This window comes from Macaca thibetana, chromosome 16 (genome assembly GCF_024542745.1).
Source record: "Macaca thibetana thibetana isolate TM-01 chromosome 16, ASM2454274v1, whole genome shotgun sequence".
Taxonomy (NCBI): domain Eukaryota; kingdom Metazoa; phylum Chordata; class Mammalia; order Primates; family Cercopithecidae; genus Macaca; species Macaca thibetana.
The window spans coordinates 59,705,381-59,733,053 of NC_065593.1; the positions used below are offsets into that span (position 1 = coordinate 59,705,381).

General features: G+C 50.5%; 2 protein-coding genes across 6 annotated transcripts in view; one reads left to right on the forward strand and one right to left on the reverse strand.

The window, feature by feature from the left end:
• The window catches only part of CCDC40 (coiled-coil domain containing 40), a 62,894-nt gene extending 55,895 nt beyond the window's left edge, over positions 1 to 6,999 (reverse strand). Inside the window, exons 1-3 of the mRNA XM_050764186.1 lie at positions 6,940 to 6,999; positions 5,376 to 5,439; positions 2,951 to 3,418 (exon numbers count right to left, since the gene is read on the reverse strand). Of these exons, the coding sequence (XP_050620143.1) occupies positions 2,951 to 3,418; positions 5,376 to 5,439; positions 6,940 to 6,968 (561 nt within the window). The 5' untranslated portion in view covers positions 6,969 to 6,999. The remainder of the gene's footprint in view (positions 1 to 2,950; positions 3,419 to 5,375; positions 5,440 to 6,939) is intronic.
• Positions 7,000 to 7,756: 757 nt separating this feature from the next.
• Positions 7,757 to 27,673, forward strand: part of TBC1D16 (TBC1 domain family member 16) — a 102,948-nt gene continuing 83,031 nt past the window's right edge. For all 5 annotated transcript variants that reach the window (XM_050764227.1, XM_050764229.1, XM_050764228.1 and 2 more), the window contains exon 1: positions 7,757 to 7,837. The gene's annotated coding sequence lies outside the window, so the exon portion shown is untranslated. The remainder of the gene's footprint in view (positions 7,838 to 27,673) is intronic.

Sequence of the window (27,673 nt, forward strand, 5' to 3'; positions counted from 1 at the left end):
CCTCCCGTACAAAAAATACAAAAATTAACTGGGCATGATGGTGAGTGCTTGTAGTCCCAGACTACGTTTCAAAAAAAAAAAAAAAAAAAAAGGAAGAGGAGAAAACTGGGAGGGACCCCTTATGGAGGTGAGATGGAATTAGAGGGGCTGTTGTGAGCCAAGGCTGGGGGCAGGGGTGTATTCCAATAAATATAGATGTGAGCGAATATCTGTGTACATGGAACATACATAAATGTGGGGGAAGTATGGACAGTACATGCACACAGGTCCTATCTCCTGCCACTGAGAGGGCGTGGGGACAGTGACACCCCAGCATCAATGAGGACCCCAGCACCCAAGTCATAACTTCTAAATTCTATTTTCCACTAACAGAAACAGAGCTCCTGGAGAAATGTCTGATTCTAAGACTGGGCAGTCTATGCCAGAAAGCAAGAAAGTCCTCAAAGAAGGATGGAGGTGCATCAGACGACACAAAAGCTGGTTTAAATGGGCCCTCATTGGCCAAACTGAGCATCAAAATACATAATGACAGTAACAGGTTATAACCCAGTGAATCACATGCAGAGCCTGAGTCTATGCAGATGTAAGAATATAAATAAACCAAGAGTTTAATGAGGAACCGACATTCACATGGCTCTGAAGTGGCTCCCTGTGTTTATCTCAGAGTGCAGGGTTGCCTGCACATTTGAAAATCAACCAATGTAATCTACCAAATTAACTAACTAAAAAGGAAAATACAGTCTTCTGAACAGACACAGAAAAGGATTTGACAAAACCAATACCCTTTTATGATTAAAAAACAACAACCACCCAACAACATTCAACAAACCGAGAATACAAGGGAACTTCCTCAACCCGATAAAGGGTATCTACAACACCTACAGCAAACATGGCGCTTTACAGTCAAAGACTGAATGCTTTTCCCGTAAGATCAGGGCAAGACAAGAGGTCTGCTCTCACCACTTCTATTCAACATGGTGCTGGAGGTTCTAGCCAATGTAATCAGGCAAGAAAAAGAAAGAAAAGGCATCTGGATTGGAAAGGAAGAAGTTAACTGCCTTTTTTCTCAGATGACATGATTATCTTTGTGAAAAAGCCTACGAATTCTACAAACAAGCTAGTCTAACAAGTGAGAGACTTTAGCAATGTGGCAGAACATCAGGTGAATATACAAAAACCAATTGTATTTCTACATGCTAGCAACATACAATTGGAAACCATTTATAATGGCATAAAAATGTGAAATACTGGCCAGTAGCGATGGTTTACGCCTGTAATCCCAACACTCTGGAAAGCTGATGCAGGCGGATCATTTGAAGTCAGGAGTTCAAGACCAGCCTGGCCAACATGGTGAAACCCCATCTCTACTAAAAATACCAAATTTTAGCCGGGTGTGATGGTGTGTGCCTGCAGTCCCAGCTACTCGGGAGGCTGAGGCAGGAGAATTGCTTGAACCCGAGAGGCAGAGGTTGCAGTGAGTCAAGATCATGCCACTGCCCTCCAGCCTGGGTGACAGAGCGAGACTTCATCTCAAAAAAAAAAAAAAAAAAAAATTCTGGAAATTGCCTTGCTCCATTTCCAAGGAATGCTCAGGCATCATTTAGGGTGTTGCCCAGGCTGGTATTGAACTCCTGGCCTCAAATGATCCACCCGCCTTGGCCTCCCAAAGTGCTGGGATTACAGGCATGCACCACCATGCCTGGCCCAATTTCCAGATGTTGAAGGTTGTGCTGCAGCTGTTTGTGGGAAACACATACAGAAGCATTCGAAGGCTTTGGTGCATCAGATCCACAACTCACTCTCCAATGTTTAAGAAAATAAAAGATCCATTTTACTGCACTTCATTTTTTTCTGTAACTTTGTGATTGTTTAAAGAAAATTGGGCCGGGCACGGTGGCTCACGCCTGTAATCCCAGCACTTTGGGAGGCCGAGGCGGGCGGATCACGAGGTCAGGAGATCGAGACCATCCTGGCTAACACGGTGAAACCCCGTCTCTATTAAAAATACAAAAAATTAGCCGGGCGTAGTGGCGGGCGCCTGTAATCCTAGCTGCTCGGGAGGCTGAGGCGGGAGAACGGCGTGAACCCGGGAGGCGGAGCTTGCAGTGAGCACACCACTGCACTCCAGCCTGGGTGACAGAGCGAGACTCCGTCTCAAAAAAAAAAAAAAAAACTTAATGAAAAAATGTAAGAATGCAGCTATTGTCTCATTGTTATTATCTAGAACTGCACTATTCATTATGGCAGCTGCTGGCAACAGGTGGCTATTGAAATGGAAATTACAAACAGTTAAAAGCTCCATTCCTCCAGCTTGCAAGTCACATTTGGAGAGCTCTCTGTAGCCACATATGACTGATGGACCATATTGCACAATGCTGCTCTGGAAGCCTGGAAACGTGGATGCCCTTAGGTGGATGGCGGCTATGGAGGCCTCCAGCCTTGGGCTTGGGAACGCTGAAGCAGAGTCCAGGATCTCTCAGCATTTGACCGTGAATCCTGAGACCTAAGCTTGCTAAGAATTTTTTTTTTTTTTTTTTTTTTTTCCAGACAAGGTCTCATTCTTGCCCAGGCCAGAGTGCAATGGTGCGATCTTGGCTCACTGCAGCCTCCGCCTCTCAGGTTCAAGCAATTCTCCCACCTCAGCCTTCTGAGTAGCTGGGATTACAGGTGTGCACCACCACGCCTGGCTAATTTTTGCATATTTACTAGAGACAGGGTTTCACCAGGTTGGCCAGGCTGGTCTCGAACTCCTGACCTCAGGTGATCCACCCACCTTCGCCTCCCAAAGTGCTGGGATTACGGGCATGAGCCACAGCACCCAGCCCTGCTAAGAAATTTCTAACAGGGATTGCAGTTTGTATTTATAGTGTATCCCCAAGTTCCTCACATAGGGTGACAAACCCTGTAGGCCGTGAGACACTGGCACAAAACAGAGGTCAGGACTACTCACCAATCTGCCTACTGCTGGCCCAGAGGTGACCTGGCCCATTTGCTCCGACGGGCCTAAGACTCTGTGGGATGGCTCTGGGGAGGTGACCCTCCCTTCTCTGGATTCTGGTGGACCAGTGGCCTCTTGGTGGGAGCCTTCGAGACCAGCTTCCCTACTAGCACTATCGTGTGCCTCCTCTCCAGGCAGTTCCTGAGGACTGAAATATGGGTAAGTCATATCTGTAGCACCGATCTGCCCTTCGGCAGATGAAGCTTCCGAATAGTAATATTCCTCTTCGCTCTCAGCATCTCCATAGGACACAGTCTCCTCCTCCACTGTGGTTTCCCCTTCCACGGCAGCTTCCCCTTCTGTCTCGACCTCCCCTTCTTCAATTTCAGCTTCCGCTTGGGTTGTGACTTCTTCAGGATGCTCTGTGCTACCGACAGCTTCTTCACTTTTCTGGCCATCATCCTTCTCTGGTGGTGACGCCTGTAAAGGTGTGGCAGGAAAAAAAATCAGGAAACAAAGTATAAAGGACCTTGTGAGGTTTTATTCTTTATAGTGAAATTATACTAATAGGAAAACTGCATTTATACCCTTCTCAGCATCTGTAAGAGATCATGTTTCACTTTGGGAGGCCAAGGCAGGCAGATCATGAGGTCAGGAGATCGAGACCATCCTGACCAACATGGTGAAACCCCATCTCTACTTAAAATACAAAAATTAGCTGGGTGTGGTAGTGCGCACCTGTGATCCCAGCTACTTGGGAGGCTGGGGCCAGGAGAATTGCTTGAACTCAGAAGGCGGAGGTTGCAGTGAGCCGAGATTCTGCCATTGCACTTTAGCCTAGAGACAGAGTGAGACTCTGTCTCAAAAAAAAAAAAAAAAAAAAAAAAAAAAATCATGTTTCATGCTTCAGTTTATCTGTTCTTTCTTTTCTAATTTTTTTTTTTTTTGTGACAGGGTCTCACTCTGTTGCCCAGGCTGGAGTGCAGTGGCATGATCTCGGCTCACTGCAACTTCCATCTCCTGGGTTCAAGCGATTCTCCTGCTTCAGCCTCCCGAGTAGCTGGGACTACAGGTGTGTACCACCATGCCCTGTTAATTTTCCCATTTTTAGTAGGGATGGGGTTTCATCATGTTGACCAGGCTGGTCTTGAACTCCTGGCCTCAAGCGATCCATCCGCCTCAGCCTCCCAAAGCGCTGGGACTACAGGCATGAGCCACCATGCCCGGCCCTCTCTGCTTTTCATAATCATTTTTGCATCCTTCGTTACAGGAAATGAGTTCTGAAAAACTCAGGGCAACCCAAAGTTGGACATTCTTTGCATTCCTAACTAATCACTGACACTTTAGAATGGGGTAGGAAGAAAATGAGTCTCTCTTCAACTGAACTGAGTTTGTTCCGGTGCAAGATAATGTCATCACACAATATACTTGATCAAGTCCAAATTCTCTTTATTTATTTATTTATTTTTAATTTAATTTATTTATTTATTTATTTATTTATTTATTTTTGAAGTCGGAGTCTCGCTCTTTCGCACAGGCTGGAGTGCAGTGGCCGGATCTCAGCTCACTGCAAGCTCCACCTCCCGGGTTGACGCCATTCTCCCGCCTCAGCCTCCGAGTAGCTGGGACTACAGGCGCCCGCCACCACGCCCGGCTAGTTTTTTGTATTTTTTAGTAGAGACGGGGTTTCACCGTGTTAGCCAGGATGGTCTCGATCTCCTGACCTCATGATCCGCCCGTCTCGGCCTCCCAAAGTGCTGGGATTACAGGCTTGAGCCACCGCGCCCGTATTTATTTATTTTTTGAGATGGAATCTCGCTCTGTTGCCAGGCTGAGTGTAGTGGCACAATCTTGGCTCACTTCAACCTCCATCTCCCAGGTTCAAGCCATTCTTCTGCCTCAGCCTCCTGAGTAGCCGGGACTACAGGCATGAACCACCACTCCCGGCTAATTTTTGTATTTTTAGTAGAGACAGGTTTCACCATGTTGGCCAGGATAGCCTCGATCTTTTGACCTCGTGATCTGCCTGTCTCGGCCTCCCCAAGTGCTGGAATTACAGGCGTCAGTCACTGCGCCTGGTCTGTTTATTTTTGAGACAGAGTTTCACTCTTGTCACCCAGGCTGGAGTGCAATGGCATGATCTTGGCTCACTGCAACCTCTGCCTCCCGAGTTCAAGCCATTCTCCTGCCTCAGCCTCCTGAGTAGCTGGGAATACAGGCACACACCACTACGCCTAGCTAATTTTTATATTTTTAGTAGAGATGGGGTTTTGCCATGTTGGCCAGGCTCGTCTCAAACTCCTAACCTCATGTGATCCACCTGCCTTGGCCTCCCAAAGTGTTGGGATTATAGGCGTGAGCCACCACGCCCGGCCTCTGATTCTCTTTAATTCCTAGTAAATATAAGCCCCGAATAACTTCCCATAGGGAATTTTACCATGTGGCTTTCATTATTCTCTTCCTTCTCTTCCTCAGAAGCCAATCCATCTTCCGGATGAGACCTGGTTTTAGAGAAATAATTGAACAGTTTCAAGCAACAGTTTTCTTTTTCTTGGCCCTTATCCCCTCCTGAATTCTGCATATCTGTTTATTTACTTGTTACTTCTCTGCTCCCCCACCCCCAGGCTGTTGTCAGGACTTTGTACTGTTTGTCAGGAACCATAGCACTATATCATGCCTGTCGGGTGGCAGAGGTGCCACAAAAGCAAAGCTCCATGAATGAATGAAAAATATAATTATTAAAACATTGAAGGAACAGCAGGATTAGATCACCCCAGAAAAGTCACCTCAAATATAACTCGTGTCTGGGACAAAACTGGGGAAAAGAAATACAAAGTAGAGAAAATAGTGCGATCAGAGTAAATGTTCTAGGGACTCTGAGTTTCTCCACGATTTATGTAGCACAAGAATGCCGTGGTATATATATATATAGACACACACACACGTATATATATACACACATATATATATACACACACGTATATATATACACACATATATATTGCTTTTTTTAAAAAATTAAAGATTCAAGCTATTTTTATCTGTCAAAGGAATATAGATATGTTCGAGACAGACAGTGACATTTCCCTGTGATCTTCCCTTTCCTTCCCAAGATAATCACTGGTAACATTTAGGACTACATTCTTTCAACAATTTTCTATGCTTTAAACACACACACACACCCTGAATTAGAGATCATAGTATACCTATCCTTTTACATTTATGCCTATCGTTTTATTAATAATACCTTTAGTCTTTCCATGTCAGTACATACAGACCCACCTTAAAAAAAAGAAACAATACCGATATGTCTAAGGTAAAAAGGCCAAAATCTTTCCAATCGTTTCTGTCCTTTCATACAGAGCCTAAGCGAGCAGAGGCTGGTGGTAGGGATCTTCACCCAGCCGCCCTCCCTGTGCGCGCTCAGTGCTTCCACCCAGGCCCCAGGACGGTGACCGCGGTCCATCGCGGGGCCGCCTAACCGCAGGGACCCCTCCCATCGCGGGTCACCCCCAAGCCTGTGAGAGGGGATCTGTCCTTGCAGGAGGGAGGCACGGGGCCGGGCTGGTCTCCGGCCACAGCGAGTGGCCCCGGCGCAAGGTCAGGGGCGGCATCCCACAGACCCGCGCCCTGCAGAGCCCTCTGCTCTTAGGAGGACTGCGCGCAGGGACCGCCACGCAGAGTGGTTGCCATGGTGACTGCAGAGCGAGCGGTCCCGGGTTTTAGAGGGAGTCGCGCGTTTGGAGTAGGGGAAAGAGGGAGGCTGAGAGAGGACAAAGGGACAGGAGGCAAGAAGTGAGAAGGGTTGGCGGGGGGCGGAGGAGCCTGAACGCAGCGGATGGGCAAGGCCAGCAAAATGGCGAGAGAAGGGATACAGGCGAGAGGAAGTGGGAGTGGAGGCGAAGGGGCGAGGCAGGGGCCGACGCGGGGGCCACCTGGCGCGGTGACCGGAGAGCGCGGCCTGGCGGCTCCAAGACCCGCTGCCCCTCGGCCCGGCTTACCCGCCAGCCGCGCCGCCCGGTTCCGCCATCTCCCGTTGCTAGGTGACGCCGTCAACATCCGGCGGGGCCGGGACCACGCGCGCTGCGAGGGCGGGGGCCGCCGGGGGCGGCGCGGCCTTTGTGCCATCTCCACGCACGCAAAGACCCTCGCCATCTCGATGTGTCATCCCTTAGACTGTAATTAGAGCCCGACCATGCATTTCCTTTATCGCTCTCTGCGCTCAGGTGGCCCCTCGACCGCCCTCAGTTTCTGTAAAGCGACAGCGGCGTCGGCTTGTGCCCAGCGGGCGGCTCGAGGTCCCGGAGGGACCTGCCGGGCTCCTGGGGACCCCGGACTGCTAAGCGCCCGGGAGTGGCAGGCGGGCTGGGGGCACCGGAGGCAGGGGACCCCTAGCATGGCGCGCGCTTTTCCATCTCCGGCCCTAGGGGGCTCCGGCGCCCCTCTCCAGGGGTCCTACGGAGACTCCTTGGGAAGCAGGGACGTCCGGGGGGCTTCCGGAGCGTGTCTTCCCTTCCTAGCCCCAAATAGGAGAAATCTCCCTGCAGAGGGCGGCAGCGGAGGGCCTGCGCGCACGCGGAGCATCCGAGGGGCCCTGCCTTTCCCTCGGGGACGCGGGGCTCGGGTCCGGGCACAGTCCCCGGGGCCGGGGCGCGGCGAGGCCTGAGGGAGGGCCAGCAGGGTACGAGAGGCTTGGGCCCAGGGCTGGACCAGAAGGCAGGCGGGGAGCCCGGCCTGGGCAGGCAGGGGCCGGGCCGGGGGCGGGCCTGGGGGCGGGCCAGGGGCCGGGCCTCCCCGCGCGTCCCCGCCCCGCCGTGCCTCACTGGCGGCGGCAGCGGCGGAGGCGACGGTGGCGGCTCTCCGAGCCGGCGCGAATCCGGCCCCCGCAGCGGGACCCGGGTGGGTATCGGGGCCCGGACTGGGCCGCAGGGGCGGGGTCCGAGGGGTCCACCGCGCACCGAGCAGCGCCCCCTCGGCGGAGCTGGGGCGGGGACGCGCGGGGCGCGCGGGGCGCGTGGGCCTGCAGCCGCCGGACCGGGGAGGGGCCGGGGTCCGGTCGCTGTCCTCGGGGTGCAGGGCGCCAGCAGGAGCGGGAGCGTTGCGGGAGGACCCGGATCACGCAGGGACACCCGGGGACATTCCCCCGCGGCGAGTGAGGGCGCCCCGGCCTCGGAATGGGCCTAATTCGGGGAGACTGGTCCCCGCCTTTCTGGAGCCGTGGACCGGGGAACTTGCGGTCTTTGTCTGACTGGATCGGCGGAGCAGACGAATGGGAACTTGTGGGGTGCCGGCGCGCGCCCACACAGCCCCCAAAGTGTGCGTCCCCCCAGCGGCGCGCGCTCAGCTTTCCTGGCCTGTCGGGTTTGGTGGTCTGGGTTGTTTAAGATCCGCGTGTCGGGATACTCACTTCCGTTCCGCCTGGGCTCCCTTGTTCTTTCCTTTGGTGGGGGGGGGGGGGGGAGGAAAGAAAAGAAAAGAAAAAGAAAGAACGAAAGGAAGGAAAAAAAACCCGGAAAAACTGAAGATTGCTAAACATAACCTAGGGGATCCTGCCGGAAGCCGCTGAATCCTGAAATCCTGTGATTCCCACACTCAGAAGCTGGTGTCGTATGTTGGCCACAAAGTAGTTCAGATTCGATTCAGAAATAGAAAATGAATAGAAAAGACATAACAAAAGTTAGTCTCGCCTTCCTTATGGTAAAGTTTGTTTTACTGTCTGGGTCAAGTTCAAATGAGAAGCTGGGCTGATTGGCCAGCCTCTGCGACTTGATCCTAAAGATCTACTTTCTTTTCTACCAGAAGGCACCTAATTCTTTTATCTGGAATAAAAAGGTCTTAAAGATGCTCACGTGAGGCAGCATATTGCCAGCGGGTGGGCGCAAAGACTGGCGCCTGGGAATTCCATTCCAAATCTGTTACCGATTGATCAGAGCACTTTTTCAAATCTGTACCTCAGTTTTAGAAAATTCTCATTAGAAACGTTAACAGTAAAATTGGTGAATACTAAACACTTTTAAGAACCATGAAAGCTTTTGCAAATAAAGAATAAAGTGAGGAGTAACTTTGAGTATTAACTACAAAGTTCATTAATGGCTGTTGTTTGTATCCTGAGTATGTTTATTGTGCGCATCTTTTTGGTAAGTGGCATGTTTATAGTGAGACTATGGCTAAAGAAAGTTTTCATGGCTGGGTGCGGTGGCTCACGCCTGTAATCCCAGCACTTTGGGAGGACAAGGTGGGCGGATCACCTGAGGTCAGGAGTTCGAGACCAGCCTGGCCAGCATGGTGAAACCCCCATCTCTACTAAAAATACAAAAATTAGCCTGGTGTGGTGGCGTGAGCCTGTAATCCCAGCTACTCGGGAGGCTGAGACAGGTGAATCACTTGAATTTGGGAGGCGAAGGTTGCAATGAACCAAGATGTGCCACTGCACCCCAGTGCAGGTGATAGAGCAAGACTCCATCTCAATTTAATCCTCTAGCAATTTTGGTGATTGTGTTAGTAGTTCCTAGTTATCATGTATGAATTCACTGAACCCACAAAACAAGCTCATGAAGTCAGGACTGCAGTTATGCCCATTTACAGATGGGAACGCTGACGCTTAGAGAAGTAACTTCCTCAGGTTCATGCAGTTAGGAGTGACAGAACTAGGCCTTAGGCCCAAGACGTCCCAGCTCCAGAAAACCGTTGTACCACTTTGCCCTCTGTCTTACAGAGGGTGCCTACCATTCATATACAAACGTTCTGCCAAGTGGTTCATAACAGTGCAAGGAGGTGGGACTAATCCCATGTTACCACTAACTGCCAATCTCGGTTCACTTCAGTCTGGAAAGCATCCCCCAGGCTTCAGGATAAAGGCACTGAATTTGCGGAACCTACCCACTGGTCTCTGCCCACAGTTTTGGGTAGTAAGGTGCAGTGGTTAAGAACATGGCATAGAAAGATGAACTGCTGGCTTCAAATACAAATCCTGGACTGGGCATGGTAGCTCACACCTATAATCCCTGTATTTTGGGAGAATCACTTGAGCCCAGAAGTTCAAGACCACGTTGGGCAACCTAGAGAGACCCTATCTCTACAAAAAATGAACAAATTAGCTGGGCATGCTGGCGGGCACCTATGGTCCCAGCTACTTGGGCGGCTGGGGTGGGAGGATAGCTTGAGCCCGGGAGGTCAAGGCTGTAGTGAGCCATGATCAGCCTCTGCATTCTAGCCTGGGTGACAGAGTGAGACTCCGCTGAAAAAAAAAAACTAAAAAACTCAATCAAACCACAACAAAAAACAAAACAACAACAAAACCCCCAACTCCTCTGGCACTTAGTTAATTCTTCAGTGCCTTAACTTCCCCATCTATACTCTACCTACTTCAAAGACTTGGTGCAAGGATTATGGAAAGCATATTGAATTCCTGACACATAAATTACCATTTAGGATGTGGTAAGTAATTTCAAATGGTAACATTTTAACATCGTTATTAATGACCATTATTTGGATTTTCCATATTTAACATTTAACACAAAACATTTCGTTTTTGTGCTTTGACTCCTCACTCCACTTCGTGTCGTCCATCAGGTGGAAAGCGATTCCAGGCAGATGTAGGATCCACTATTTTGTGCATATGTGTACTCTTATCTTTATAACTTGGCGGGGGGCTGGGTCCCTGTAGAATGCTGTGGGGAGCAGAGCTGATCAGGTTGCCTGGCAACACCCCACCTCCTGTGAACATTTTAGCTCCCCTTCTTCCCTGGCTGAGGGACCGTGATTTTTGTCACAGGCCTAAATTCTCTTGTAAGATTAGCTACTTCGTTTCATCCAGCGTTAAGCTGCGGGGCGGGTGGCTCTGGGATGTGAAGGTGACGGCGGCCGAGGATGATTTTATGATCGAATTGTACATCATTTGTATTGCGTTTGAATTATATTGCTGTTAATGAGGCCAGTGCACAGGAGAGAGCGCAACTTTGCACCCTTCCCAAAAATACGGGGCAATGATGTTGGAAACCTTTTTCCATTCACATCGGCAGCGGTGTTTTTTATCCTGTTGGCTTTATTGGCGTTTTTATCCTAGCTGTCCTTTGAGCACCTGGTCTTGCATCTCTAATAAATCTGCTTTTATGAGCTGTCTGGTGGCATCTGATTTGAAATACGTTCTTTACTCTGTCTTCGGAACTTACATAACCATCCTCAAAGGATGAGAGAAATTGGGCCACTGTAAGACTGAGTTCGATTTCTGCCCGTGGTGGCTTGTGTCACATGAATAACAGAAAGAAAAGAGAAAGAATCCAAATCCACTGTCCAGCTGGGACGGGCTGCCCTTCTGCTGCTGAGCCTTGGGTGGTGAGTTTGTGCAGGTGTTAGAGGGTAATACATGTGTCTGCTTGTCTGAATGGGCTGCAGACGCTGAGATGTGGCAGTGTTTTCTCCGTGGTCTTTCTGGATTGGTCACTATGAAGCCACCGTACTGCGGGTGCCAAGCCCGCGTCCATGCTGGCTGGCACACTTCAGTTGTGGGCTGCTTTTTGTATGTTGAGTGAGAGCCTGAATTCAGTGGTCTGATATAGTTCATCTTTACTCTAACCTTCAGGAAGTGGGAGAAAGGGCGTACTTGACAGATGTCATTTGACAGCCTTTTGAGTTTTATTTTCTGTAACTTAAATGCTTTCTTGATCAGTTGTGATGCTTTTGGGTGTTTTTAATATGTCCCCCCAATTGCAGTTTCGTTTGGCGAGGCATTCGCTACTGCTTCACTCACAGATGCTGAGAAGCTTTAGGCTCCATGTTTATAGGCACAGCATAGAAGTAGGGGGTACCTGAGCCAGACTCTTGGCGGTTTTTGATTTCCCGGCTGGGTCTGCATCTTCCCTTACCCTTTGGGTTTAGTCTTTCCTCGGTCCCAGATCCAGGCTCACCTCTGAGTTGAGTTTCTTCTCCCAGGCCTGACTTCCTTGACTCTTTGCGGGGGAAATGGGATTTTAAAATTTACTATCGAGGGTGTATAAATGGTAGATGGCCTCTCCTTGGAGGCAGAGGCTTTGGAGTCTTCCAGGGAGTAGGTGCTAATCAGGGTGACCGCTGGACAGTTGCAGAAGGAGAGTCACAGCCACACAGGCCACCAGGTTTTCCCTCACCACCGTTTTGGTGATGGTCCTGCCCCGTTACAGCCTCTCAAGGGGCCTCTTGCCCTGTGGTCTAAGATCCCAGCACTGCAGTGAATGCCCTAAGCCCTAGTTCCTTCATTTTAAGTACGACTTGATGTCCCGTTCTCACTTCTGCATAGAGGCTCATCCTTGGGCCCCGGCCTTTCCGGGTGTATCCTGAATGTGGCTTCTGTGTGCGGCCAGTATCTTTATTTTCTGAGTTAATCCTGTAACTTGAAGTTCAGCACAGCTGCGAGAAGAAGTCGTAGCGGCCCCGCACGGGATTATCCTCGTGATGAGACTGAAGGAGCTACCTTCCCCAGCCCTGTTGCGCAGGGACTGGGTCCTGATCCTGGCTGCCTACAGGATTTCATGTCGCCCTTTGACCTGCAAAGCCAGGGGTTCCCAGAAAGATGGGTAGGGCGCCTGCCTGGCTCTGGGCAGGTGGAGGGAGCTGGGGCCTCCTCCAAGGCATGCCAGCAGCAGATGTTTTGCAGTGGGGGGAGCACGATCCTTGTTTGCGTGTGTCTGGCTCATGTTTAATAAGGTGTCGCCGTTTCCCTGTTCTTTGTTGCTTGGGCTTTGAGGGCAAAGCAGATGAACCAGTTTCTGCCAGCCATGTGGCAGGTGACCAGGTTCAGTGCATTTTGCTCCTGAGCAGTCTGGCAGTGACACGGCCACGGGAATAATCAGCTGTGGGCTGTGTCTTGTGGCCCCCACACCCTACCTGCCTCTGCCTCTGCCCCTGCCTGTCACTAGCGGGCATGGGCTGCGTCCCTCCAGTGAGTGGGTACTGCCAGCTCCATGGGTTTCCAGGACCGGGTCTGTCCTGCTGACCGCTGCATCCTGGCCCCTGACCCCAGGTGGCCCTGAGGCCAGTGCACGGCACCGAGTGAGCAAGAGAAGAGGCTGGGGTGATACCTCTCTCCTAGTGGCTCCAGGCTACCTCCAGGAGGGATCTGGAGGAGACTTTTGCACCTCTGTTCTTTTTGTTTTCCTGTTTGGGAACTGGTGGAGCCCTTTAGGCCAGGACAGGAAACCAAGGCCTTAGATGGAGGCAGCCTCTGTGGGCAGGTCCTAGTCATGAACCTGCAGCCCTCCTGTGTCCATTCTCGCTGCCCTGACCGGGACGTTGGGGCCCAGGCACGCTCCTCTCCTGGGTTCTAGGCCTCGGTCCTCACCCTGCTGCTAAATGAGTAGTCGCTCTGCGTGGAGGTTTCACCGTCCGTGGGTGAGCAGGTCAGAGGCTGTCCTGCGAGTTGGAAATCAGCTCCTTACAGTGTCCTTGGCTTGGTGTGGTTGGCAGAAGAACGGCCCCCAGAGATGCCCATGTCCTAGTCCAGGGAATTTGTAAATATGGCAGGTTACGTGGCCACGGATTCAAGTTGGGGATGGAATTAAGGTTGCTGCGCAGCTGACCTTGAAATGGGGGATGATCCTGGGTTGTCTGGGTGGGCCTGATGCACTCGCGGGATCAGGCAGGAGAGTCAGGGTCAGAGAGATGAGGTATGAGAAGGAATTGACTGGCCACTGCTGGCCTTGAAGATGCAGGAAGGGGTCGAGAGCAAGAAGTGGGGGTGACCTCTAGAAGCTGGAAAAGGCAAGAAAGCAGACGGTCCCTTAGAGCCTCCAGGAGGAACCAGCCCTGCTGATACCCGGTTTTAGCCCCGTGAGACCCATTCCAGATTTCAGACCTCCAGGACTGTAAGGTCATGCATTTGTGTTGCTGTAGCTGCTAAGTTTGTGTTATTTGTCACAGCAGCCGTAGGAAGCTCATACATGTGGAATGAGGGCTTTCAAAAGGAGACGAGGGGAGAATGTTGTGTCATTTCTTTATCTGTGTTTGCTCATTTCTGGTTTTCTGGTGATTTTGCCACTTTCTACATTGAGGAGGACTCTGTTTTCTAGGGTATAAGTCACCAAATCTTGGACAATGAATTTTGGGTAGTAGGTGTCTTAACCTCATGCCCTGTAAATATTTGCTAGAGAAGACCCACCCCCACCACTCACACAGTGAGTCACAAAATCTTTGGCTGCTCCAGGCCAAGTTTCAGCGGCCAAGTAGCTCCTAGGGGATGGGAAGGGAACATGTGTGGTTAACAGCAGGTCCGCAGCTGCGCCCTGTGTCAGCTCCAACCCAGCAGCCCGGCCAGTTCCCAACAGCATTGTGAAGAATACATCTGCTGCCCCTCTCCTCCCCTGCCCTCCCCTCTCTCTTTGGGGCTTCGGGGGTTTCCCACATCTTTACCTTGCAGGCAGCTCCCCCTACTCCAGCCCCCTCAAAGCCCTCTCCTCCTGGAAACAGACTTCAGCTACCTTTATCACCAGTTTAACACCCCTGCCGGTTGCAGGTGCTGAGACTCCATGCTTCTCAAAGGTGCTCTAATTCTTAAAGAGTTGCAGGTTTCTGGGAAAGAGTGACTCTCTGGTGGAGGAGTTTCTGCACAGCTTTTTGTTTTATGAGCCTGTGTATTTTTGTTGAGGAACGGCCAAGTTGTTCTTTCCTTTTGAATTATACAATGGCCTATTTTTGCAGAAATCTGGCCCTACCTACTGGTCATCAATGGCTTTGAGCAGCACAGAAATCAACTGGTCAGCAGGATGTGGTGGCTCATGCGTGTAATCCCAGCACTTTGGGAGGCTGAGGCGGGCGGATCACGAGGTCAGGAGATTGAAACCATCCTGGCCCACGTGGTGAAACCCCATCTCTACTAAAAAACAAATACAAAAGTTAGCTGGGTGTGGTGGAGCCTGTAATTCCAGCTACTCTGGAGGCTGATGCAGGAGAATTGCTTGAACCTGGGAGGCGGAGATTGCAGTGAGCTTAGATCACGCCGCTGCACTCCAGCTTGGGCAACAGAGTGAGACTCTGTCTCACAAAAAAAAAAAAAAAAAGAAAGAAAAGAAAAGAAATCAACTGGTCATCATGCCCCAGTCCGATGGTTCAGAACCAGCATTGGTGCTTTTACTTTTTGCCTTCTAAAATCATTCTTTTTTTTTTTTTTGAGACAGAGTCTCACTGTGTCTCCCAGGCTGGAGTGCAATGGTGCCATCTCGGCTCACTGCAACCTCCACCTCTTGGGTTCAGTCGATTCTTCTGCCTCAGCCTCCCAAGCAACAGGGATTACAGGCACGTGCCACCATGCTCGGCTGATTTTTGTATTTCTTTTTTTTTTTTTTTTTTTTTGAGACAGTGTCTCGCTCTGTCGCCCAGGCTGGAGTGCAGTGGCCGGATCTCAGCTCACTGCAAACTCCGCCTCCCGGGTTCACGCCATTCTCCTGCCTCAGCCTCCCGAGTAGCTGGGACTACAGGCGCTCGCCACCACGCCCGGCTAGTTTTTTGTATTTTTTAGTAGAGACGGGGTTTCACCATGTTAGCCAGGATGGTCTCGATCTCCTGACCTCGTGATCCGCCCATCTCAGCCTCCCAAAGTGCTGGGATTACAGGTGATTTTTGTATTTCTAGTAGAGATAGGATGTCACCATGTTGGCCAGGCTGGTCATGAACTCCCGACCTCAGGTGATCCACCTGCGCTGGCCTTCCGAAGTGCTGGGATTATAGGCATGAGCTGCCGCGCCTGGTTATTCCTTTTTTCTTTTTTTTGTACACTCAAGCTGATGCAAGTTGTAGATCCTGGCTTCACTCCATCTGTGAATTCTTTGTGCCAACTGCCAAGTTGGCATTGCTATCCTTTCCATCAACAAAAACAAGGCATTTGGAACCTTAACGAAGATGGCATTCTGGGAGGCATATTATAAAAGGAAGCGTCTCGGAGATGTCATGCACTCAGCAGCTTATAATTGAAAATACAAATCGACAAGGACATCACCGTTCCAAAACACAAATGTGAAGTGGATACATTTGAGGAGAATGGGGGTTCTTATTGTCAATGATCTACCCTTAGCTGCTTCTCTCTCTCTCTCTCTCTTTTTTTTTTTTGAGATGGAGTCTTGCTGTGTCACCCGGGCTGGAGTGCAGTGGTGCAATCTCAGCTCACTGCAACCTCTGCCTCCCAGGTTCGAGAGATTCTCCTGCCTCAGCCTCCCAAGTAGCTGGGATTACTGGCATGTGCCACCACCCCCAGCTAATTTTTGTATTTCTAGTAGAGACGGGGTTTTGCCATGTTGGCCAGGCTGGTCTCAAACTCCTGACTTCAAGAGATCCGCCTGCCTCCCAAAGTGCTGGTATTACAGGCATGAGCCACTGCATTTGGCCTCTTTTTTTGGTGGGGGGACAGAGTCTTGCTCTGTCACCCAGGCTGCAGTGCAGTGGCGCAATCACAGCTCATTGCGGCCTCGACCTCCCACCTCAACCTCCTGAGTAGCTGAGACTATAGGCACAGGCCACCAAGCCTGGCTAATTTTTAAAGTGTTTTTTGTAGACATGAGGTTTCTCCATGTCACCCAGGCTGATCTTGAACTCCTGGGCTCAAGCAGTTCTCCCGCCTCAGCCTTCTGAGTAGCTGGGACTATAGGCACATGCCACCATGCTTAGCTAATTTTTGCTTTTTTTGTAGAGACAGGGTTTCAGCAGTTGCCCAAACTGATCTTGAACTCCTAGACTCAGGCGATCCGCCTGCCTTGGACTCCCAAAACTGTTAAGATTACAGACATGAGCCACCACGCCCAGCCATTTTAGCTTCTCTATCCATCTTCCTGTCTCAGGATTTGGGGAGGGGATTTGTAATAATTGCCACAAGGTGCTTTGAGCATCTTGCATTGCTATTTTGATTTTGATGAACTCTGAGTCCTTCCTAGAGACTGGAAAAGCCTGGTGTCTGTTCTTTGCTGCAGGCCTGTCTCAGCTCCCTTTCCAGTGTTCATTCATTTTGTGTCTTAGGAGTTCTGCTGGCTGCCCCCGCCTCTGTTCGTGTACTCATGAGAAGGCATCTGGCCCCTAGGAAGAGCCCCAGGCCCACAGAAGGAAACCTGGATGACCCCTTGCTCTGAGTTCCATACGGGGGCAGCCTTTCTGGCATCCAGCTTCCTTCCCTCCCAGGACAAATGGTTATCTTTGGTCCCCTCCAACCCCGAAGGACTCCAGGTCCCTAAGGTCATGGGCATCAACTACTCCGCACTGCTGTGGACAAGGGCCATTCAAAGTCTTGCATCTTGCAGATTCAAGGACATTAGGAAACTCTCCCACCAGACAACTTGGGCTGCTGGCAGCCGGGTTCTCAGTCCGGGAACCAAATGTTCTCTTTGACTCTGCTCGGTTCAGCCTGCCTCTAGTGCCTGCCTGTTCTTGGCGTTGGTCCACACAACTCCACCCTTGTCCACGCCTTCTCCACGCCTCTTTGGATGCAAGCTTCCTGGTCTCGAGCCTCTTTTTATTTTAAACTAATAGATTCCCCCCTCCCCGAGAAGATGAGGTTTGTTTGTTTTGCAGAGAGTCTTGCTCTGTCACCTAGGCTGGAGTGCAGTGGCATAATCTTGGCTCATTGCCGCCTCCACCTCCTGGGTTCAAGCGATTCTCATGCCTCAGCCTCCTGAGTAGCTGGGATTACAGGCGTGCGCCACCATGCCTGGCTAATTTTTGTATTTTTTAATTAGTGACGGGGTTTTGCCATGTTGACCAGGATGGTCTCGAACTCCTGACCTCAGGTGATCCGCCCACCTTGGCCTCCCAAAGTGCTGGGATTACCGGTGTGAGCCAGGATGCCTGGCCGCCCCTTTCTTTTTAATATTGAATAATATTCCATTATTTAGGTGTATCACAGTTTGTTTATTTATTCACCTATTGGAAAACATCTTAGTTGCTTCCGAGTGTCGGCAGTTATGAGTAAAGCTGCTCTAAACATCCGTGTGCAGTTTCTGCGTGGCGGACTTTACTGTTTAGAGCAGTTTTAGGTTTGCAGAAAAATGAGCAGAAGGTACAGAGTGCTATATGTGATGAGATGGGGACGGGAGACCACCGCTTCCCTGTGGGGCTTCCTGTCTCATGGATCGAGAGTCCTTAAGGCCTCCAGGGCCTGGGTCTTAGGGACACAACCAAGGGACAGAAGTGGACCAGAGGCCACTGCCCTGGGCAAGCTCCTGGCCATTAGGCAGCAGTGTCTCCCTGGCACTCTAGCGGGAAGGTAGTCCTGGGACGGGGGGGCGGGGGGGGTCCCAGCAGGGGGGGCTCCCAGCAGGGGGGGCTCCCAGCAGAGGGGTGCTCCCAGCAGGCAGGCCCTGAAGCCCAGGCACCAAGGCTGCTGCAAGACTCTCCAGGGCTCTCCAGGGGCATTTGCCAGGCCCCTCATTCAGCCCTCAGAGCCCAGGCGCCCCCTCCTCCAGCTCACAGCACCTGCACTTCCTACCGCCCAGTGACAGGTGGCTGACTTGTGTCTATGGACCCAGGACAGACCAGCGTGGGGGCTGGGTAGGGAGGCTCCTGCAGCCCTGGATCCACCTGGGGCTTCCCTAATCCTGGAGACAGCTGGGAAGGAGTGGGGCCCAGGCAGTGGCTGGCGGGTCAACAATGGGGCTCTCGGAGAACAGAGGCAAAGCTGGTAGAACAGAGGGTGTATGGTATGGTGTGTGTGTCTATGGTGTGTAGTGTGTGTGCCTATGGTGTGTGGTGTGTAGTGTGTGTGTCTATGGTGTGTAGTGTGTGGTGGGTGCCCACACGTGCGTGCTTCTCGGCCTCTGACTCCTCCAGGGCGGGAGCAGTAGGCATGAGTTTGGGATCTCCTTGGGGCTGGGGTCCCTGGAGCGCGCCCTGGCGGGCTGGCCTGAGGTGGGGCCTCCGGTTGTGGCCAGGGCTGCGGGTTGGGCCGGGCAGAGGCCTCTGGCCCCGAGCTGTGCTTTGTAGCGGAAAGCCAAAAGCCGCTTCTCCTTAGCCGGCGGCGGCCGGCGAGGGATTTGGGCCCCGCCTGCACTGGGCCCCGCCCGCACTCGCCCAGGGCTGCGTCCTTAGCTGCTGCGCTTGTTCTCCAGCCTCCTCCTGCAGGGGCCTGGGGGCCCTGTCCCCTGGAGCTCTTTGCTCCCCGCCTCTGACAGGGTCGGGTTAAACTCAGCTTTCTCTTCTCTGGCTGGAGGACTCTTCTCTGGCTGGTGGAGCTGCAGAATGAGGGCGCTGCCAAGGTGCATTTTGGACCCTGAATGGAAATTCACACCAGGGCTGGAGGCACCGGCTGGCCCTGGGAGGTGGAAGATGAGGACGACCTGACACACCCCGCTGTGACTGTGGCTGTGACTGTGGCTGGGGTGGTGGGACGGAAGCCCACAGCGGGGCCAGGCGGGCCACCGAGGAGCAGGGCCACGCCAGCCATGCCCTGAGCTGAGGTGGGGGGCCCAGCGGCGGTTCTCGCTCCTGGCCTGCACCAAGGTGAGGAATCCCCGGAAGGACCCCTGGGTGTGAGTGTCACTGAGCATCTCTTTAAGCTGTGGCCACACAAAGCAGGATTGAGATTCGGGGAAGAAATGGCCGCAGGGGCTGTGGGCCTGTCTCTGACGAGCTTACTCTGGACTCATGGGGAACCGTGGCTTCATGCTGGGACTGCGGGGCGGAAGGAGGGCATGGAGGGCTTTGGCTGCCCAGGCACTGTCGCATGGTAGCCTCCGAGCAGCTGTCACCGGAGCCTGTTGGCAGTTCCCCTGGAGGGCCGCCTGCTCATCAAGGGGAGGGGAGCTGCTGGGCTTGGTCTTTGAAAGGGACGTCTGCTGAATTTCTGAAAATGTATTTTATTACAGGTGCTCTCAACAGGGTGGAGAGGGTGGCCTGGGGGAGGCAGTTAAAATGACCCCACCTGTCCATTTCACGCTAAACCTTGCCTCTGATGAGCCGTTACCCTCACCGGAGCGTGTGGATAGTGTGAGAACCGCAGATCTCACACACGTGTTTGTCACATGTGCAGGGTTGGGGCAGCTGAGAGGGTGTGGACCATGAAGTGGGCCAAACCACATAGGCCTCCGGGTCATGGCCAAGGCACCTCTTAAAATTGTCCATAAAGTTTTATATAATAAATGTCCCCGGCCAGGCATGGTGGCTGGCGCCTGTAATCCCAGCACTTTGGGAGGCTGAGGTGGGCAGATCAGCTGAGGTCAGGAGTTTGAGACCAGCCTGACCAACATGGCAAAACCCTGTCTCTACTGAAAATACAAAAATTAGCTGGGTGTGATGGCGGGTGCCTGTAATCCTAGCTACATGGGAGGCTGAGGCAGGAGAATCGCTTGAACCTGGGAGGTGGAGGTTGCAGTGAGCCAAGATTATGCCATTGCACTCCAGCCTGAGTGACAGAGTGAGACTCTGCCTCACAAAAAATAAAAACAGGGCCGGATGTGGTGGCTCACGCCTGTAATCCCAGCACTTGGGCGGCTGAGGCAGGTGGATCACCTGAGGTCAGGAGTTCAAGACCAGCCTGGCCAACATGGTGAAACCCAGTGTCTACTAAAAAAATACAAAAATTAGCTGGGCGTGGTGATGGGCACCTATAATCCCAGCTACTCGGGAGGTTGAGGCAGGAGAATTGCTTGAACCTGGGAGGCGGAGGTTGCAGTAAGCCAAGATAGCACCACTGCACTCCACTATCCTGGGCAACAAGAACAAAACTGTGTCTCTAAATAAATAAGTCCCAGCTTTATTAATTTATCATAGATTTCAGTGTTTTTGTCAGATAACTGAGTAAACAATAAAAACAGGACCTAGCAATAAAAACAACATAAACATTCAATGAACTGCTCGATACTTTAGTTAACATTTGAGTCCCTTTCAGGTAAATGTATGCTTTGAATTCGGCTTCTGAAACATTAAAAGTAGTTCATTGAACATAGAAGAAAATACAGACCAATGTTTAAGGATCTTTAGCTTGGAAAGGATTATCTTAAGTATAAAAGTAATAAAGGAAGTCACTAAGAAAAAGTTACCATCAATTTACATAAAACTTTAAAACCTCCATATGTCAAAATAGATAATATAAATAAAAGGCAAACAACAAATTAGGAGAAACACATGTAGCAAATATAGCAAGGGATAATGATCTTTGCTCTGTAAAGAGTTCTTACATATCAATGAAAATTCCATCTCAGCTTAATCTCTGTATTAAAAATAATAAGAATTCCACCAGCCCAGCAGAAAAATTGGCAAAACACACCAACAGATACTTCACAGCTGAACACACAGATGTCTAATAAATACAGGATAATCTGTCACCCAGGGTGGGGTGCAGTGGTGCAATCACGGCTCAATGCAGCCCTGACGTCCTGGGCTCAAGTGATCCGCCTCAGCCTCCCAAGTAGCTGGGATTACAGGCGTGCACCACCACGCCTGGCTAATTTTGTATTTTTAGTAGACATGGGGTTTCTCCATGTTGGTCAGGCTGATGTCGAACTCCCAACCTCAGGTGATCCACTCGCCTCGGCCTCCCAAAGTGTTGGGATTACAGGCGTGAGGCACCACACCTGGTCTTATGCTTTTTAAATGTGTTAATAATGTGGTATATTTGTTTGCTAGGGCTGCCCTAACAAAGTACCAGGGTCCAGGTGGCTTGAGCAATAGAAATCTTCTCTCTGACGGCTCTGGAGGCAGGAAGTCCAAGATCAAGGTGTGGGCAGAGTTGCTTCCTTCGGAGGCTGTGAGGGAGGGGCTGCTCCAGGCCTGCTCCTTGCTGGCAGGTGGCTCATTGTATTCACAGGGCGCTCTCCTTGTGTACAGGCACCTGCTGCCAACTTCCTCTTTTTATACAGACACCAGTCATATTGACCTCAGTGTAACTTGATTACCTTTATAAAGACGCTGTCTTCAGGCCGGGCGCGGTGGCTCAAGCCTGTAATCCCAGCACTTTGGGAGGCCGAGACAGGTGGATCACGAGGTCAGGAGATCGAGACCATCCTGGCTAACATGGTGAAACCCTGTCTCTACTAAAAAATACAAAAAACTAGCCGAGTGAGGTGGCAGGCGCCTGTAGTTCCAGCTACTCGGGAGGCTGAGGCAGGAGAATGGTGTGAACCTGGGAGGTGGAGCTTGCAGTGAGCTGAGATCCGGTCACTGTGCTCCAGCCTGGGCGACAGAGCGAGACCCTGTCTCAAAAAAAAAAAAAAAAAAAAAAGACGCTGTCTTCAAAAACAGCTTCATTCTTGGGTACTGGGGTTTAAGACTTCAACACAGGAGAGGGCCGAGATTGTGCCACTGCACTCCAGCCTGGGTGACACAGTGAGACTCCATCTCAAAAAAAAAAAAAAAAAAAAAAAAAAGACTTCAACACAGGAATTTTAGGAGATGTACTTCAACCCTAAAATTTGTTATAAGTATATTTCACCTGGGAAAATATAATTATGATCCAACTGAAAGCAAGACATGATATAATTCCAAGGAGTGGGTTTTTCATTCATTCATTCATTATAGGACGCAAAATATAGTAGAGAATACACAGATGTCTTAGGATTATGTGATTTAAGGGACACGTATTCTTCCTTTTACTTCTGAGTGTGTTTCATAACTAAAAGAATGTTGAAAAAAATGCGTCAAGGATTCTCCACTTCTAGTTTGATGGTGACCAGAGGTTGGGAACTAGGTTGGATTTTGATGAAATAGCCTCTTGCAAAAAAGCAAATATACTTTACAATTTGGAATCTCCTTTAAAACTTCTAGCACACTTTTTTGATTATCCTCAGTGCTGGCAAAACATTTTCACTTAAAGAGGATTTTGATTTGGGGAAGCAGCTGAGAGCTATGTGCAGCCAGCTCTGGCGACTGGGGCGGTCATACTGAGTAGCGCCGTTTGAAACACAGAAGGAGGTGGGCTCCAGCCCTGCTGCGGCCTCGTCCGCTGTGGACACCACACAGGCTGTGGAGCACCCAAAACGTGGCTGGGCAAAACTTTGATGTGCTTAAGTGCAAAAATGCCCAGCAGACTTTGAAGACTTTAAGGACATAAAATAGGCCGGTTGCAGTGGCTCACGCTTGTAATCCTAACACTTAGGAAGGCTGAGGCAGGAGGATCACTTGAGGCCAGAAGTTCAAGACCAGCCTGGGCAAAGAAGTGAAACCTCATTTCTACAAAAAATAAAAAAATTATTGGGACATGGTGGCATGTGCCTTTAGTCCAAGCTACTTGGGAGACTGGGCAGGAGGACTCCTTGAACCCAGGAGTTTGAGAATATAGTGAGCTGTGATCGCACCACTACACTCTAGCCTGGGTGACAGCCTGTCTCTAAAAAAAAAAAAAAGAATGTAAAAGATTTCATTAATAATTTTTTCAGGCCAGGCGTGGTGGCTCACGCCTATAATCCCAGCACTTTGGGAGGCCGAAGGGCGGCTTATCAGGTCAGGAGATCAAGACCATCCTGGCTAACACGGTGAAACCCCCTCTCTACTAAAAATACAAAAAAATTAGCCAGGCGTGGTGGCGGGCACCTGTAGTCCCAGCTACTCGGGAGGCTGAGGCAGGAGAATGGCGTGAACCCAGGAGGCGGAGCTTGCAGCGAGCCGAGATCGCGCCACTGCACTCCAGCCTGGGTGACAAAGCGAGACTCCATCTCAAAAAATAATAATAATAATAATATTCTTTTCATATTGACTACATGCTGAAATAATATTTTAGATGTATTATGCTAAAAATTATTAAAATTAATTTCACTTTTTTTTTTTTTTTTGCTTAAAAACCTATGGCTACGAGAAAATTTAAGATTGTATCTGTGGCTCCTGCAGTGTTTCTGTTGGACATGGCTGGTCTAGAGGACAGGGAACAATTTTCTTGCAGGGCTTATTAACTGACCTTGCAATTCTTGAAGAATTCTTGAATTCTAAAAATATTCTAGACAACATTAGAAAGAACACAGCTTTTCCACATGATTATTGGGAAGGACAATACGGTTTTTGATTTGTAGTTTGCAGTGTGATTTTTTTTTAAAGTTTCATCACTTAGTTGTCATATGTCACTGTGTGGGATGAAGTGTTTAGGCCAGGAGTGGCCAGAAGGCTTCCTGGAGAGGTTGGCCGGGAGCTGGTTTGGATAGGTGGAGAAGAGTCCCCCGAACTTGCTCAGATGGTCTATGCCAGGGCACTGCCATCTGCAACCCACAGGCCAAAGCCAGCCTTCCACCTGTTTGTGCAGCTTATGAGCTAAGGATGATTTTTACTTTTTTTTTTTTTTTTTGAGATGGCGTCTTGCGCTGTCACCCAGCCTGGTGGGCAGTGGTACGATCTCGGCTCACCACAACCTCCGCCCCCCGGATTCAAGCGATTCTCCCGCCTCAGCCTCCTGAGTAGCTGGGATTACAGGCATGTGCCACCATGCTTGACTAATTTTGTATTTTTAGTAGAGACGGGGTTTCTCCATGTTGGTCAGGCTGATGTCAAACTCCTGACCTCAGGTGATCCGCCCACCTAGGCCTCCCAAAGTGCCAAGATTACAGGCGTGAGCCACTGCGCCCGGCTGGTTTTTACGTTTTTTAAGGGGGTTGAAAAAATGGAAAGAATTTTTTTTGGGACATGTGAAAAATGATCTAGAATTTAAGCTTGGGTGTCTATCAGTAAAGCTTCACTGTCACAGTCATGCCCATCATTTACTGTCTGTGGCTGCTCCTGCACTCCAAAGGCCGGGTTGAGTGGTCACCACAGAGACTCTCTGGCCCAGAGAGTCCAAAGCATTTACTCTCTGGCCTTTTGCAGAACAAGTTTGCTGACCCCTGCACCAAGGGGTCGACTTCTGCTGCTGCCTTCATTAGACATGTTGAGGGGGCCTAAGAAGGGGTGGGCTAGGGAGAGCCGAGTGGATGAGGGCCCTGGAGATGGTCGAGATCAGGCAGAGGGCGTCTGTGGCTCAAGGCTGAGGAGGTGAGAATCTGAGCTGGGTCCCCACCCCCAGAACTGGTGATTTTCAGAAGTGATGTTGACATTGGGATCTGTGAGATGGGGAGACGGGAGTGATAGATCTGTCAGAGGAAAGACATGGGAATGGGAAGGCCACTCCTGGGCCGGCTGGAACATCTTTGGAATATTGTGCTTGAGAAGTCAGCAGCCATGGAGACAACTGGAAATACACAAACAGGGTTGCGGGAGGCCGAAGCACGGAGGGGGTCAGAGGAGGGAAGCAGAGAGGCAGACAGCGCTGACCGCCTGGTCCTGGGACGGTGGCTATCACCACTGACATCTGCCCCCTGCCTCCTGCCAGGGCGGGAGCCAGTTCTGCTGAGCCAGCGGGGACCCCCCCTACCCACCCACCCTCTGTCCCAGAGCCTCGCCAAGTGCTGGGGGTGAAAAGGAGGTGATTTAGGGACCACCCTCAACCAGCTCTGGATCTTTGGAGAAATGTAAAAAATGCAGAAAGTTCAAAGAACAAGATCATATACCTGGAGACCCTCTGCCAGTTGATAATGTTTAATTTTTTATTGTGGTAAAATACATCCAAGGTAAAACTTAACCACTTTAACCATTTTTAAGTATCAGGTTCGGTGGCATTGAGTACATTCAGTGTAGTCAGTGGACAGAGCCGCTGCCACTGTCCATCTCCAGGATGCTTTTATCCTCCCAAGCTGGAGTCCTGTCCCCCTTAAACATGACCTCCCCATTCCCCCCACCTCACCCCCTCGCACCCACCGTTCCACTTCCTGTCTCTATGAACCTAACTACTCTAGGGACCTCACACGAGTAGAATCGTGCAGTACTTGTCTCTTGTGACTGGTTTGTTTCCCTTAGCGCAATGTTTTCGGGGTTCATCCATGCCGTAGCAGGCGTCAGACTTTCTTTTCAAGGCAGAATAATCATCCCTTGTACCACATTTGGTTTATTCACTCCCAGTTGCTAATTCTTTTTTTTTTTTTGAGATGGAGTGTCGCTGTGTCACCCAGACTGGAGTGCAGTGGCGTGATCTCAGCTCACTGAAACCTCCACCCCCTGGGTTTAAGCAATTCTCCTGCCTCAGCCTCCCATGTAGCTGGGACTACAGGCGTGTGCCACCACACCTGGCTAATTTTTGTATTTTTAGTAGAGGCGGGCTTTTGCTATGTTGACCAGGTTGATCTCGAACTTCTGACGTCAGGTGATCCGCCCACCTCGGCCTCCCAAAGTGCTGGGATTACAGGCACCCAGTCAGAATTTCCTTTCTTTTTAAGGCCAAATAATATTCCATTGTACCACATTTGGTTTATTCACTCCCAGTTGCTAATTCTTATCATGTTGGCTTCAAGCCTTTTCTTCCTTCAAAGAGATGAAGGTGAAGCCCCTCTGTGGCTGTCCTCTCCCAGACCCCCAAACTCTGCAGACTTTTGTGAAGCTGGCCCGCATGCAGCCCAGCCGTGGTCAAAGTCCTGGACATCTCCCATCAGTGACCAGGATGCAGCATGGCTCTGTGCCTGCCTTTTTTTTTTTTTTTTTTTTTTTTTTGAGATGGAGTCTCGCTCTGTCGCCCAGGCTGGGGTGTGGTGGCGCAATCCCAGCTCACTGCAACCTCCACCTCCCAGGCTCAAGCAGTTCTCCTGCCTCAGCCTCCCGAGTAGCTGGGATTACAGGCTCGTGCCACCACACCCAGCTAATTTTTTTTGTATCGTTAGTCAGGATGGGGTTTTGCCATGTTGACCAGGCTGGTCTCGAACTCCTGAGCTCAGGTGAACCGCCTGCCTCAGCCTCCCAAAGTGCTTAGATTACAGGCATGAGTCATTGTGCCTGGCTGTGCCTGCCTCTTCACTGACATGGTCGTTCCTTGGCGTGGCTTGGTGTGTGTGTTTGTGAGCTCCACGTGTGTACAGAAGTCTAGTTGGTTCTTATCTGCTATCTAGAGGTTCAGTGGTTTCGTTTTTCTTGGTAGAAACTGGCTGCAGAGCATTTGAGTAGGTGTCTCCTTGGGTTTCTCCAGGCAGAGTCATCAAATGTTTTAGGTCACAGCACACATTATATATACATTTCATACGTCCCAGGTTGTCTTACCCACACTGGTGTGTCCTCATGGGGCAGAAGTTCCCTGACACAGTGCTGAGCCTACCTATGGCCAGGGTTCAAGGGCATTTTCTATTTTTTTTTCTTTTTTTCTTCTTATGCTGGTGTTGACCCACTAAATTGATTTCAGGATCTACAATAGGGCTGCAAATTGCAGTTTGAGGAACCACCCTTAGGTATTTCCTAATAGAGGAATTTCAGGGGGCTTTGGGCCTTCTCAGTGGTGCCAGATCCTGCCATGTTGCTCCCGCCTTGGAGGAGACAGGACTGGTGACAGCTCCCCTTTCCCTCATCCTCAGTATTTTTAGACATAAAATTGCTTTTACTGGTCTGTTGGGTGTTGAATTTTTGTTTGAAACTGAGAATCTCTTTACATATTTATCAGTTCTTTGGTTTTCCTCTTGTATGGAGCACCATTTTTTTTCTGTTGAGATATTACTCCTTTTCATCATGAATTTATAGGAGTTCTTTATATATTCTGGATACTAATCCTTTGGTTTATACATTTTCCTTCTTTCTTGTTTTAGAGACAGAGTCTCGCTCTATTGCTGAGGCTGGAGTGCAGTGATGTGATCTCAGCTCACTGCAACCGCCGCCTCTTGGGTTCAAGCGATTCTCCTGCCTCAGCCTTCCAAGTAGCTGGGACTACAGGCACCCGCCACTGCACCTGGCTAATTTTTGTATTTTTGGTAGACGTGATGTTTCGCCATGTTGGCCAGGCTGGTCTCGAACCCCTTACCTCAA